We start from the raw sequence: 14262 nt of genomic DNA, 5'->3' as shown, positions 1-14262 counted from the left end.
CTGAAGTGGTAGTATTATAAAATATTAATTATTAGTGAAAGAATTACAAAGTACAGAATTGATAATTCTGACTACATTTATGATTCCTTTGTAAATTCTTCACTTGAAAATTAAGTTTTATCTTACTACTTTTTTAGAGAAATTATATTTTTATATGATAAATTGCATATTTATGTATATACGTGTACTTTCATATACATATATACACATGTATGTATATATGTATATGTTATAAAAGTGTTTTAGAGAAATGGATACGTATACATATATATTTGACATATATTTTTCGTTAGGATTTCATATTTTAAAACTTATTCACTTTCAGTATCGCATTTTCTAATAGCAAAATATTGTATCAATTAATCTTAAATTATTTATGAAATGAAAGGCTGCTCTAGAGTAAATGTACTAAGATTTTTATAAAAAATCTTGTTCATAAACACAAAAGTAGTTTACTAAACCATTTTGAATTAATTTCAGGTATAAAATTTTATAATTCTGCATGTGTATGTTTGTAAGTTCTATAATAATCAGTTTGAATATTATCGTATGATGGATTAATTTGAATATTATTACATGATCTATTACATTAAATATTGCTTCGTTATTAGGAGAACATGCAAAATATAAGTATTTTAGAAATAAAAGTATTGTAAGTATGTCGTTAGATATTTATGTTGTTCGTCTTTTTCATTGTATGGATATACTGATTTACTTACCTGATTAATTAAATTTTTTAAACATATAATTGATCATACATATAACATGTATATGTATATTGCAAAATTTCTAACTCTTTTGGGTAAAAATGAAGAAAAATGAAAAGCTTCAGTTTATAAGATATTATTATTTGAGTTGAATGTTTTAAACTTATGTGGAATGCATTATATATTATTTTATATTACAATAGAATCAATAATTACAACATCAGAAAATATCAAACATAATATATACTGCTACAATAAAATACACTATGTACACCTATATAATATAAACTCTTACTAAATAATAATTTTATGTATAATAATTTTCAATATCATCTGTTCAATTTGGCTAGAGACATAGTTATATTTGTTTATCTCAGTTATTAATGAAATAATTATATTTTTTCTCAATTTACATTTGCTTTTTTTCCATAATATGAAATACTGTAGAATTATTAGTTATTCGTGGTTAAGAAATAAAAATAAGAAGGAAAATTTATTTTTGTCGTATGATATTGTTGCATAGTTAAATATAAATGATCAACAAAACATCAAGAAACTTATTAAAAAATTGGAATGTAATTATCTATTTTAGCACGATGCTTTTGTGCAACACATTCCGCTATCCATACAATATTACGGCATTCTTGTTCCTTTAATTTAAGATAACTGTAGAATACTCCGAAGTGAAATTGTTGAAGGAAAGCATGAACGTTTAAGCGAACCTGTGGTAATAATATTAAAATTAGAAAAATTTAAAGATATTTTGCTACATTAACTTTTGTGACAATATTAAATTTACCTCATGCTCAAAGAATTTATCTTCTAAAGTTTTATCACCAGGATTGTTACCTGCACCTTCAAACAAAGCACTGTATTCCTGAAAAAAGAATTCAAATGTAAAATTAATACATTTAATTGTATATGAATTCAGAGATATAAATTTCTTAAAAAGTATAAGATCTTATTTTTAAAACATATACATACAACAAAGTATTCTGCTACAGCTTTGACCTGTTCATAATCATCAGCCCTTGCTAGTGCGGCTAATCCATCTGGATTTAATTTTCCACAACGTGGATACAATTTTGCTCTATCATCTTTACCCAATTCAGTTCCAAATGAATTTATGGTTATAATAATTGCTCGCCTATCAGCTTCAAACTGTACAAATAATTCGTATTTAATAAATTATTTCATTGGATTACGTTAATTTACATTCATTATACTGGTCGTAATTTTAAATTTGTAAGTTAGAAATGAGATTTATATCCACAAACACATACAGTGTATGGATTGAAGAAAATAAAAAAGAAAGGAATAGATAAATTGTCATTGATTATATAAAATATTAATTTGAGAAAATTTAATACCGCAAGTATTTCACACATAGTATCTGCAGTTGTCCCACCAATTTCTTTACAAAATTTATAAAATGCTTCCAAATAAGCTTTGTATAATGTATTTCTGATTATTTCTATGTTCATTTCATCCAAATCTTGTTCAGAAATGCAATCCACAAAAAAGGGTGCTAGAATTTCATTGAATATTTAATACAGTAAAAAATAATAAATCAAGATATGATTAAGGAATATAAACTATTTTATGCTTTCAATATATTACATAAAAATTTTAAGACATATTTAAATATATTTCATACCTAAAGGGGTGTCTACCAAAACTGCGTTATAAAGTTCAGCAGGTGTAGCTGCTACATGAATAGCTTCCATTTGTTCGAAACTGCCTAGAGGATGGCATTTAGGGATCAACTCTGAAATTGGTCTTTGATGCAAAGTTCCAGTAATTAGTAAAATAATATTATCGATCATATAACTATAAGTAATGAAATCTAAAAATTGTGACAAAGGTTCTACAGAATGGTTGCGCATATGTTGAAATTCCACAACAAGCTTTTCTCTTAATTTATCATCGATCACACTAACAGAAAGTGGTGATGGCTCATTAGCTAAAAAACTGCCATAATCTGTACCAGCCAAATGTAGTTTTAAATCTGTGGAAGTAAAAATTAATTAATATCGATAGGTATTAGTAATAAATTGAATATCATGTACTTTTTAAGTTTCAGATAATTTTTATTGTTTCTGGAACTGAAATGTAAGTGTTGGGTAAAACTTACCTTCAAGAGTTTCACATTGTACAAGATTAAGATAGTCACTTTGTTGAAGAATTCCACATTTGAAGCCTCGGCAAAGGCCCTCCAAATACCCTCCGTCGATGTTAAACATACAACCCTTCATTTTGGAGGATCGTTTATTACAATTACTCCAATTGAAATACCGATACGTCAAAGTTGAAATCGGACTCGCCCTTTTTCGTGTCGATCATATGACCATCTAGCGAGAAGTTTGTTGCAAGCCATGAAAAAATGGCTAAATTTCTGAATGATATCGACTTCGAGTAGCTATCGAATATTTGATCAAACTGATCCATTTAAATTTGATTTTTTCAAATTTTAGTAACTATTTTCTAATAATGCAAAATAATATACAATAGTTTACAACAGGTCAAAGATTATATTAAAATAATCATTAATCTAATTAAATACAAAAACCTTTCACATTTTTCCTTCGTGTTATTATGTATTATATCCAATTTAAAAAAATACTTTGATTTAATACTATATACTAAGTTATTTTGTAGTGATCCCACAACAATATACAAAAAATGAAAGTGTACACGGGAAAACATATTATAAAACAGTAAATATATTATGGTTTTGAAAGTATGCAAAACTTAATGTACTTAATATATTCAAAAAATTAATTTAAGAAGTAATAAATTGAGTTTAAACTTTTCGATATGAATGTTTAGAGATAGATGTTTAAAATAATTCTTTAAATAAGTTAAATTTTTAAGGGCAATAGTATAAAATTCTATCATTTGAAATATATGTACTTAATAAACTTAGTAAACTCATCTATTCATATATTTATATTTGAGTTATCGAAATCATTTATACATACTACCGAGAAATATATTTACATCATACGTTGAAACCGAGGTGGTATTACTACTTCTTTGCATTGTATAGTGAATGACGCATATTAGTATAGAAGACTGTTTTGATGTAATACGCTTTTTACCTGTGACGTGTTTTATCAATTTAAGTGTTCTTGATATTTTAATAATTATCAATTGATTTGTGGTAGAATATATTACACGAAGTAGTATGTTTGGAAAGAAAGAGAATTCAAAACGGCAAACAAAACCCACTGGCAGTCTTGCACAAGTATATTATCTTGTAATGTTTTTAACCTTACTTTTCGATTGGTTACATTTTTCTAAACATAATATCTTTTAACAGTATGGAATTTTCGATGTGCCAGCAACGTTAGATGATATAGGTAATGACTTTATGAATGACGATGACGATTTAGAAGCTGAATTAATAGCTTTAACATCTGGTGATGACAATGTTGGAAAATCTAAACGTACTGGTAAGTAAATATTGTTTGTACGCTTATTATTAATTATCTGTACGATCGATAACATTTTAAATACAATATTGATATATTTTATCATTCGCATAGCATCTCGTAAACCAGTTCTTAAAGAAAATTTAGATGTAATGGTAACTGAAAGTATGAAAGATATAAATTTTGAAGAAGAGGTATCTGATGGAGAGGATGATCCAGAATTATTGGTATAAATTCTATCATTCGTGTTTTTATTTCTAATAACTGTTTAGTTATATTAAACTCATTTTTAATATTTTATATTATGTCAGAGTGAACTTAAAATGATTACGAATGAGGGAATTTCTGAGTCTATGACTCCAGAGAAAGAAGAAAGTTTAGTAGCTGAAAACACAGAACAGTCTGAAACACAAAATGATAATGAAAGTATGATTAAACTGTTAAAAGAAAGATTACAACTTTATGAGATTGCTGAAAAAAAAGCAAAACGAGAAAATGAATTAAGTCGAGCAAGAAGGTTTAGCAGAGGTATTAAGACACTTACAGAATTATTGAAAAATGCTGAGGCAGGAAAATCTATTAGCGAAAACGATATACCACCGGAATTACCACCACATGCTACAGCTGAAACAACTGAGAAAGTACTAGTAACTAATAAAACAGAATTTACAGGTATTATTTAATGGAAAGCCATATTTATTTTTTTGTTATGATTTACTTTTTATAATCTTGTAATACTATATTTTTTAGAAGAAACTACCACTACAGCTGAGGCTGATACTTATCCTGCAGAAAATAATAATGTTGAAGAGTCTGCTCCAATAAAAAGTATAGATGAAGAAGCATTAAAATTATTGAAAGATAGACAACAACAATATAAAATGGCAGCAATAGCATGGAAAAGAGCTAGTAACATGAAAGAGGCTCTCCAATGTTTAAATATAGCCAAACATTTTGATATAGTTATTGCAGCAGTAAATGCAGGAGAAACAGTTGATTTATCAGATATGCCAGCTTCTCCAAATCTGCCTGGATTAGATACTACTACAGTATCAACTGAAAAGTCAGAAAAAACAGAAAGTGAGACACAGGGGAAACCTTCTGAAAACATTGCCTCAACAGGTAAATTTTGATGTTAATTTAATAATTTACTTTGTGCATATAATATTACGAAAATGATATTAAACACATGAAGTGAATTAAATTTGTTAAAAATAATTATACTTCTAATGTTTTGTTTTATTGGAAAAATAGAAGTGAAACCACCAAGTTCAGAAAATTTAGAGGTTGCTTTAAAAGAACGTCTTGAAGCATGTAAAAAGATGAAAGCAACTGCAGAAGGTGAAGGAAACTCGTCTAAAGCTCGCAGATATGGCCGCATTTGCAAACAATTTGAAGATGCTATTAAATTGCATGCTCGTGGAAAACTCGTTCCCTTTGATGAATTACCTACTATACCTGGTTTTGATCCCCTTACAGTTCCTTCGCAATCTGCACCTGATCCAGCAACAGATAAAAATAGAAAACCTTCAGATTTAATAATGCCAACTAGTACAGAATCTAAACTACCCGAAAATAAAGTTTCTTCAGATCCAAAAGTTCCTGTTCCTCCTGCGAAAGCAGAAATAGGTAGTTGAGAAAATGTTATGATTTATAGAATGATCTACCATTGTTATAATATCTAATTAATATATATTTTAAATGATAGGGAAGAAGCAAAATCAAAAGACATCACGTGCTGAGAAACAGTTAGCTTTATTACAACAACGCCAACATGAATTAAAGCAAGCTGCTCTTAACGCAAAAAAAGAAGGAGATATAGAATTAGCCCGTACTTATCTAAGACAAGCAAAAGCAATGGATCCATTGATCGAAGCTAGTAGAGGAGGCTTACCAGTTGATATGAATTCTATACCATTGTCTCCAGCAGCAAAAACTGAGCTTAATACAGATAGTATAATAGGTTTATTGGATGATAGTTTTACGGTAGTCGATACTGAAGATTGTTCAGAGAAAGTAATTGGAACGGATGAAGAAATTTATGAGAATCTTGAGTCACAATTAATGAAACAAATTAAGGTAAACTGATGATACATGTAAAGTAAATTTATAAATCTAATCGTAAATTATGCAATTTTATTATAGTGGTGTTTATGCACCAGAGATCATTGTAAAGCATTAGGAGATGTATCTGGATATAATAAATGGGAACGTCTAGCACTGAATTATAAACGAGATTTAGATATGCTAACAGTTCGAAAACGTGATGCACTACCATCACCACAACATCATTACGAGATAAAAACTCATACTATAGTTCAGTTAGTATAGTAAAGTTTTCCACTACGTTAGTTAATAGAATTATTACATTGTAATTGTAAATATATTGTTTTACAGGAGTTGCACGGATTTAAGCGATAGTGACATAGAAATTTCAATAATTAGGGGAATAAATTATTCGAAAGATGCAGATACTTATGTCATATTTGAATTCCCTTATCCTTCAGATAGTCCTCCATCAGATAGAACGGCTACTGTTAAAGGAACGTGTAACCCAGAATATGAAGCAGTATTTCCATTAACTGGAATAGATCGTTTATCAAGACCATGTCAACGAACATTCAAAAGACATGCATTAAAATGTCAAGTTTGGGCTAAAGGGTAATGAAAAAAGCGACGAAATCAAATTATTGATTTATTCGTATTTTGACAATATTATAGTTTTATAACGTGTATATATTTTTAAATAATTTATAATAAGTTTCTTTCCGATAACTTATACTATTTTTCCAATTAGAAACATTGGTAAAATAATATAATGTCATCTATTGTTTGTAAATAATATTTTTAAGGATAAAATATAATTATATATTAGATATAATAATATTGAAGATAGTAAATAGATTAGTACGTTGCTTGCAGATGCTCGCTGAATTCCATCCTGTGTTGCATTAACTCAAGGTATGAAAATTTCGTACTTTTGTAAAGCATTCAGCTTCTAAATTATGAACCAGAGATAATGTGCTATTGCTTTATTTGTTTTCTTTTTTCCTCTTATTCTTCTCTTTTTTCAAAAAGCGCATTTATTATAAGATTGAGGCATTATTAAGTAAATATTTCGAAATAAGAGGAATAAAAGTCGATTATAGAAAAAAATGTTTAGTTGTAAATAATTATTGTTGTAAATTGATACACTTGATTTCTATGATGCTTATATTGCACGAGCAGGCTGTAACAACGTAAACTTGTATTTACAGATTTTAGATCCAAATTGTATGAGTCCCAAATATTCAAACGTCCTTTTGCTACTATATGTAATTTGTATTTTTTATTTTGCAGAGGATTTTTTAGAAGCGATAGTCTCTTAGGTACAGTAACAGTGAAATTACAACCCTTGGAAACTCAATGTGTACTTCATGACTCGTTTCCGGTAAATAATAAAGACTATTTGTTAAATACTATTTTCTAATTAAATACATAATTCTTATATTGAAGAAATGCTATATTATCGTAGTTAATGGATGGAAGGAAGCCAACAGGTGGGAAACTTGAATTAAAAATACGTTTGAGAAATCCGATTGTTACAAAACAGATAGAAAAGATTACAGACAAGTGGCTAGTTATTGATCATTGATTAATATCCTGGAATTGCGATTGTAAATTTATTTTGTCAGCGATCGCACCATCGAGGCTTTGGAAATGCAATATGCTGATCAAGATATGATAAAAATATGTATTTTGCTTTATTAATAGCTTTAATCAAATTGATATGAATATGTATATCAACAACAAAAGAAATAATTTGTATAATATAACATAAGTATTCAGCCGTCATAGAAATATAATAAATAATAAATATGTACAGAAGCATAATTTAATATGTAAATATTGAAGCACAGTATGCAAAAATTTGTAAACATCATGTATGTATGTGTGGCTGATAATTATTTTTTTAATCTTAATATATAGAAACAAATGATATATTCCTCTGCTTTGTTTTTTTATGTTAAATTATGATTAGTTACAGATCCTAGCGAATAACTTGAATTATCATTATGAGCAATTTTATAAATATAACTTTGTAATCATTTATTGTTTGAATAAAGAAATTGAAAATTATATCCTAAACATATAAATTACCTCTTAAGATAAGTATAAGATTATTAATAAATATAAAGGCTTACTAACTATATCGTTGAGTTACTAATTTGAAATTAATTTTGAATTGGGATTCAAATATCATAGATTAATTAAAAAGGGACGTGTTTAAATAATTGAGTCCTAAATATAACTGAACTTAATTAGCATGCACGTAAGGGACTATCGGTTGTACATATCGAACAATTTAAACGCGGAGAAGGAACGATTGCGAACTGAAGCTGAATCCACATTTCCAGAGAACAATACAGCAGGTGAACCCCACTAACAAACTATTGTCTGATAATCGTTCAACTCTGTCTCCTCCCAGTTCGTCATTCTACTGTTTCATTCTCATCTACGTGATTCTAATCACCACAAATCCTTGTAATTTATATAATACTTACGAGATATTTATTTGCCATAATATACAAACAAATAATCGATTTAATAAAGTAAACATAAGGCATAAGCTTTAACATAAAAATCATCGTATTTCATAAATAAAGTTATCTTAACATATTTTTGAATGTTATATATATGTATATAAAGTAATTTGAATATTTTTATCGTGATTTGATCTTAAATTAATAGTAAATATATCGATTTTAACGCAGTTATTGACAAATGACGTATATTCGATTGTAAAATATAATTAAGACAAAACATATGACGAATTCGTAAACCTGCAACGAAATAGAAATTACGATATACAATCAAAAAGCACAAAAAAATAGAAAGAAAATTTATCATTTCCCTATGATAATTATAGGAGATTTACGATCAGTTTAGAGATTCTTTTTATACGAGCTTCTATTCATTAAGTATTGTATTTCTTTCCACAATACGATTTAAATCAAATACATATTTCACACTCGACTAGAATTTCTCGGAAAACTGAATAGAAAAAGCCAGTTCTTCGAAACGATCTTTATAACTCATCGGCCTTTTGTGATCCACATACGAAAGGGTCAGAGTGCGGTACAAAAGGATGCGGTCGAAAAGATTGGTACACAAAAGCGATTGACACCCACCGTGTCGAACACTAGTGTGTCTAGTGGTTCCCGAAACAATGTTCGGCCATGTCGTCGCTCAATTTCCATCGGTTAGGCACAAAAGTCTTTCCCGCGGTGCGCGTATCGATCTCTCACTATTGGAAAACAATGGGATTTATTTGCCAATTAGACAATTAGGTCGGCTGAAAGGGCGCAGGGCAACCGAAACTTCGGCGTACCGCGAATCTGGATTACACGGTTCAGTGCAGAGTGTTTGGCGAGTATATACATACCGCGGTTAATGTTGACCTTTCGGCCTCAGCCAGCAGGATTCTGCGTGCAAATTAACGATGTTTGTTCTCAACCCTTTGGCCTGCCTTGATTCACCAATCTCGTTGGCTAGCCCTATCTGATCGTTAGCTACGTTAGTTCTTTGTGCGCGATTTAATTCTAACCTTTGAACGTTCGCAAAATGTTGGAAAATCGATAGATTATAATAAATTTTATTACCGAATTCTGGCTCCTTTTGTGTATACAGAAGTTTGAAGTATTTGTGCTGGAGGTTAGGTTAGTGATCCATATACATTATACATATATTGACCATTGAGAAATATATATCGTTTTATATAATATAAGATAGAAAATATATATATATGTATATGTAACCGGTAAAATAATAAAATGTTATCTTCATATATCATTTCTAATATCAATAGAGAAAATAGTTCATAAATATAGAAATACGAATGCGTAACAATATTAAAATCCTTTGAATGCCACAAAATATAACAGGTTGAGAATTATATTGATTTAAATGGAACATTTAAAAATATTAAATTGGTAAATTTTATAATCTGTAAATGAATTATTCGTAATCTGATACTTAATCGAATTACAATTTTATTCTCAGTCGCAATATATTTTCTTAATTCTAAGAAATATGTGTTTTTTTACAATAATAAAAATAACATATTTCATTTTATGAATAAGAGAGATGGACTGACTTACACCATTATGACTTATAGTTTACCATACGAAGAATTATTACTTATCATTACCACATATTATTTTTATATATTATTACTATTGTTATTATCGTTACTATATTATAAATTTTATTAATTTTAATTTATGTTAATTCTTTGATCATTTTATCATTACCAATAATTATTATTATCGTTATTTCTAAACGCACTTGCGTCCGTATACAAATGAATAACTGTTAGAGAAGACAGTGGTTTTAGTTAGATCACGAAGTCCAGCCACGCCTCCGTGTTCGCTTCGCGCTACACGTGCTCGTCGTCGACGACTCCTTCTTTTTCGAAATCGTTTCTCGTAGATAGAGTCCGGTTACACGGTTTCTGCTTATTCGGCAGATGACCGGACGTGACGTCACTGGAACCATGCGAGTGTTGATTGCAGATGCTAGATGCGACTTGACACCCGGTTTCTTTTGCCTTCCTTCTCCTCGCGAATCCACCTCGCGGGGTACACCGCGGCTTCGCGTTACGTGATGCCTCGGTTTGGTCGTCTTTCGTGTCAAAATCTACGACGCATAACTTTCTATCTATAGGTATACTACTGGCACTAGACTAGCCGGAATATCCTTGTTGCCAACTGAATTTCGAAGAAAATTATTTTATTGGTCTTAGCGCTTTCGCGACTGAAAATATTACATGTTACCATATAAGTCGAAAATTTTTATTTGTCTCTTATTTTCCTTGTGTTAATATAATGTCAACAAATGAAATTCGAAGATCTATTATTCGATAAATCTATTCACGGAATGTTTCGTGTATGTATTAAGTCCAAGTCGAAAATTTAAGGTTAAGGTTCTTTCTATTAATCTGAAAGTTTTTTAATTAAATTGAAGAAATTTGAATATTTGCTATTGCATGTTTTGTCTAAGTTCTTTCTTTAAGTATATACGATCTATTTCCTCTTTTAATAATCACTTACATATATCAATATCGTTATTAAAATATATTTAGTATCTGTTGATACACGGCACAATAGTGACTGGTATATTAACTTATAAAGAATAGTGAAATTTAAGGCTGAAGCATCGATGCTCTTATCTGGTATGAAAAAGTATAGGGAATAATCAAGAAAATATCGGTAGGTATATATTTTCTACAAACGATAAGCGTAAGTTAAGATACAAAAATACATTTTCCAGTAGAAAATGCCTAAATTTTTATTTCAGAGTTATGTTTTTGTAATTTCGTAATTTGCTTTCGTTTTAATGTGACAAACAATAGAAGAAGGGTAATCTTCGGTCGATCCTTTATTCTCGAACGATCGAAATATTGCAAATTTCTGATACGAACTTTGTTCATTTCTATTATATAATATTTTCTTTTACTCGTGGTGCGTCAGAGATTATGGTATGTAATTCATAGTTTTATCACACATGTATGTACTTATTTTATTGTATTATCACGTGTTATCATATATTTTAGAAAAATTATTCATGATTATTAATTTCGCTATAAATTTCATCAACATCCATCTGTTTTAATACATCTATTTTGCATATACCTATACTTACATTTTACATATATTATATAGGTGTATTACTAGACTGCGCATGTGTATGCAAATACACATTTTCACGGACAGAATTAAACAAATGAGATTTAAACGGATTTACTTGCATAACATTCTACGTAGTTGTGCATCTTTAAATTCCTGGTTATCGCTAATATAATTCACCTCTATCGAAAGATTGAACAAAGCAAAGAGCAACTTACTGTGTCGTTGACGCATGTTGCTAACGATTACATACCTTCGACCTTACATACAACCTTCGATTTTAATAAAAACTAAAAAGAGATGTTCTCCTCCGAAAATTTATATGAAAATTCTGAAATCGTTCCATACCAGACCAAACAAAGTTGCATTTAATATTTTTGATTGTAAAAATACCACATGTGGAGATTGATTAGCCACATTTTCGCAATCTTTCCACGCGATGAAGTTCTTTGGCTATCAAGTTCAAAAAAAACGAGGGCTGTTATCGCGATGTACATGTATGTGTACCACGCGGGGCGTAGACGATCACGGGTGGCGAAGAACGAAGGTCGCCGATTTGAAGTCAAGGCGACGAAGATCTCGCCGCATGACACGAACCGAACGATGCAACGCGATCATTGTAATCACATTATTGGCCTCATTTATTTCCCTATACCGATGATAAATGCAATATATTTGCAATTATAGCATATCGCGAGTATATATGTCTATGAGATGCAATCATTCATCGCCGGAGCAGTCGCGGTCGTCGAGTGATTACGCCGACGAGTGGACGAGAGCCGCGCCGCAGAGGTTGAAGATTATTGACGTTCTAACATTCTTTTAATTATTTTGAACCATTTTGAACCAAATGAACGATTGAGTCGCGACTGATTTTTCATCCTCGCGATGACTACGATACGATGCGATAGAAACAACGTTTGATCTTGAATTTTCAATCCGATGCTGTGGTAAATATTTTACAATTAATCTTTCTGTCCTTCTTTGTCCTCCTCTTTCTTGCTCTTTCCCTCTCTTTCTTTTCCTCTTGTAGGTATAATTCGTACGTATAGCGATGTAAAATATAAATACTTTCTTAACTCGATAGCATTAGAATAAAATTATGGGATCGTTCAACGAAAATGAGCAATGAGTTCTATTAACGACGAAGCTGAAGGGAATACGGCAAGAGTCAACAAATTAGGAAGAGTCGATGAAGTGAATCATTGGAGAGAATCGGACGAATCAATGTTTACTTATCTCGAAAGAATCGCGAGCAGATAAAGGGCGTATAAAAAGTGCCAGCAATAGGGGAGATATTGGCTATTAAATTTAATAGCCAGGGAAGAGAAACGATGGTTTTTCTGTTCTCCTCTTCGTCCACTTCCATCCTTAGCTTTGCTAAAACAATAAAAACTTGCCATTAATAACGGCGTGGTGACAAATATGACGGAACTTCCGACGTGGTCCGGAAGTCGCTAAATGTGCCAGCGGTTAGTCTCATTCCCCTCCGCGAACTTTGTTCCCCGCTTCTTCGTTTCAACCGGCTGGACTTCGATAAACGTATTTTATATCAATCCTTGTAAACTATTTAACGAAAGCTCGAAGTCTAAACTCACCTATCCGACGAGTCTTCTCTTCATTCGAAGACAAACTTGGAATTATTCTGAAAGATTATACCTAATCCCTAATCCCAACCATAAATTACTACTGGTATCAATATTAGTTAATATATTCAGACAGTAAATATATTTGCTAACTTACTGTAATAAATCATCTTTTCTAAAATATGTAATTATAGTCTGCATTCTTATTAATAGCCGCGTAAGTGCGTAAGTAAATAAAATTTTAAATAGTAATCTATTTCGCTTGTGTCTAATGTACTGGGTTAGCAATTAAGTGATGTGGATTCTGTAAATACCACATAATGGGAAAATCCACAATCACTTAGTTGCCAACCCAATATTAATCTACTCAGTATAGTAGCAACCCTGTTAATTGTTTTGTATTAAAATTATGGTTATTATATGTAAATATCATGAAAGCTTAACTTATGGAGGTGATGTAAACATCTGGTTCGACCATAGGACGATATACTAATTCCTACGACTGCAAAAAGGTTTTACAAAATTAAAATGTTTGTTTTTGTCAAATTTTACAGAGATAGAGAGATACATTTAGGATCATCGCTATAGTAAATCGCCCCTTAGGTATCGAGCATTTGAGAGATAGTTTGTCAAACAGGTACTCGATCCATGCTAAAATATCCTACGATCAAGAACAATACAATCTTTTGTACAAACATTTAATATATTTTTTTCATCTTCGAACATTCAACCGAATAATAAATTTCTAAATAAATAGCCACTTCTCGTCCATTTACTAAACAATTAGATATGTTTAAAGACAGTTACACGTGTCTAGAGATCCATATGCAAATAAAGCTTCTCTATAAATAGTTGCATGGTAAAAATA

The 14262-nt window shown here is 30.2% G+C and overlaps 2 protein-coding genes across 3 annotated transcripts; one reads left to right on the top strand and one right to left on the bottom strand.

Annotated features, from left to right (window-relative positions):
- Positions 1–827: 827 nt before the first annotated feature.
- On the bottom strand, positions 828–3069 carry LOC122568810 (V-type proton ATPase subunit d). Its single transcript, XM_043728995.1, has 6 exons — positions 2842–3069; positions 2365–2715; positions 2078–2235; positions 1692–1868; positions 1507–1584; positions 828–1429 (listed from the first exon to the last, which is right to left on the bottom strand). The coding sequence occupies exons 1-6, from the start codon at positions 2960–2962 to the stop codon at positions 1268–1270; spliced, it is 1047 nt and encodes a 348-aa protein (XP_043584930.1). The 5' UTR covers positions 2963–3069; the 3' UTR covers positions 828–1267.
- A 680-nt stretch (positions 3070–3749) lies between these two features.
- Positions 3750–8260, top strand: LOC122568807 (coiled-coil and C2 domain-containing protein 1-like). Of its 2 annotated transcripts, XM_043728991.1 has the most exons (12): positions 3750–3954; positions 4030–4162; positions 4256–4368; positions 4453–4813; positions 4892–5263; positions 5396–5770; positions 5850–6220; positions 6287–6462; positions 6539–6802; positions 7064–7102; positions 7481–7571; positions 7656–8260. In XM_043728991.1, exons 1-12 carry the CDS (start codon positions 3895–3897, stop codon positions 7773–7775), a joined length of 2475 nt encoding a protein of 824 aa, XP_043584926.1. In that variant the 5' UTR covers positions 3750–3894; the 3' UTR covers positions 7776–8260. The 2 variants fall into 2 exon arrangements, with proteins under 2 accessions (XP_043584926.1, XP_043584927.1); XM_043728992.1 differs by lacking the exon at positions 7064–7102 and having other exon boundaries at positions 3751–3954.
- The last annotated feature ends 6002 nt before the right edge of the window (positions 8261–14262 follow it).

The sequence above is a fragment of the Bombus pyrosoma genome, linkage group LG6, assembly GCF_014825855.1.
Source record: "Bombus pyrosoma isolate SC7728 linkage group LG6, ASM1482585v1, whole genome shotgun sequence".
Lineage (NCBI taxonomy): Eukaryota > Metazoa > Arthropoda > Insecta > Hymenoptera > Apidae > Bombus > Bombus pyrosoma.
The sequence above is the reverse complement of the archived record's forward strand: the minus strand, read 5'-3'. Positions and strand labels throughout refer to the sequence as shown.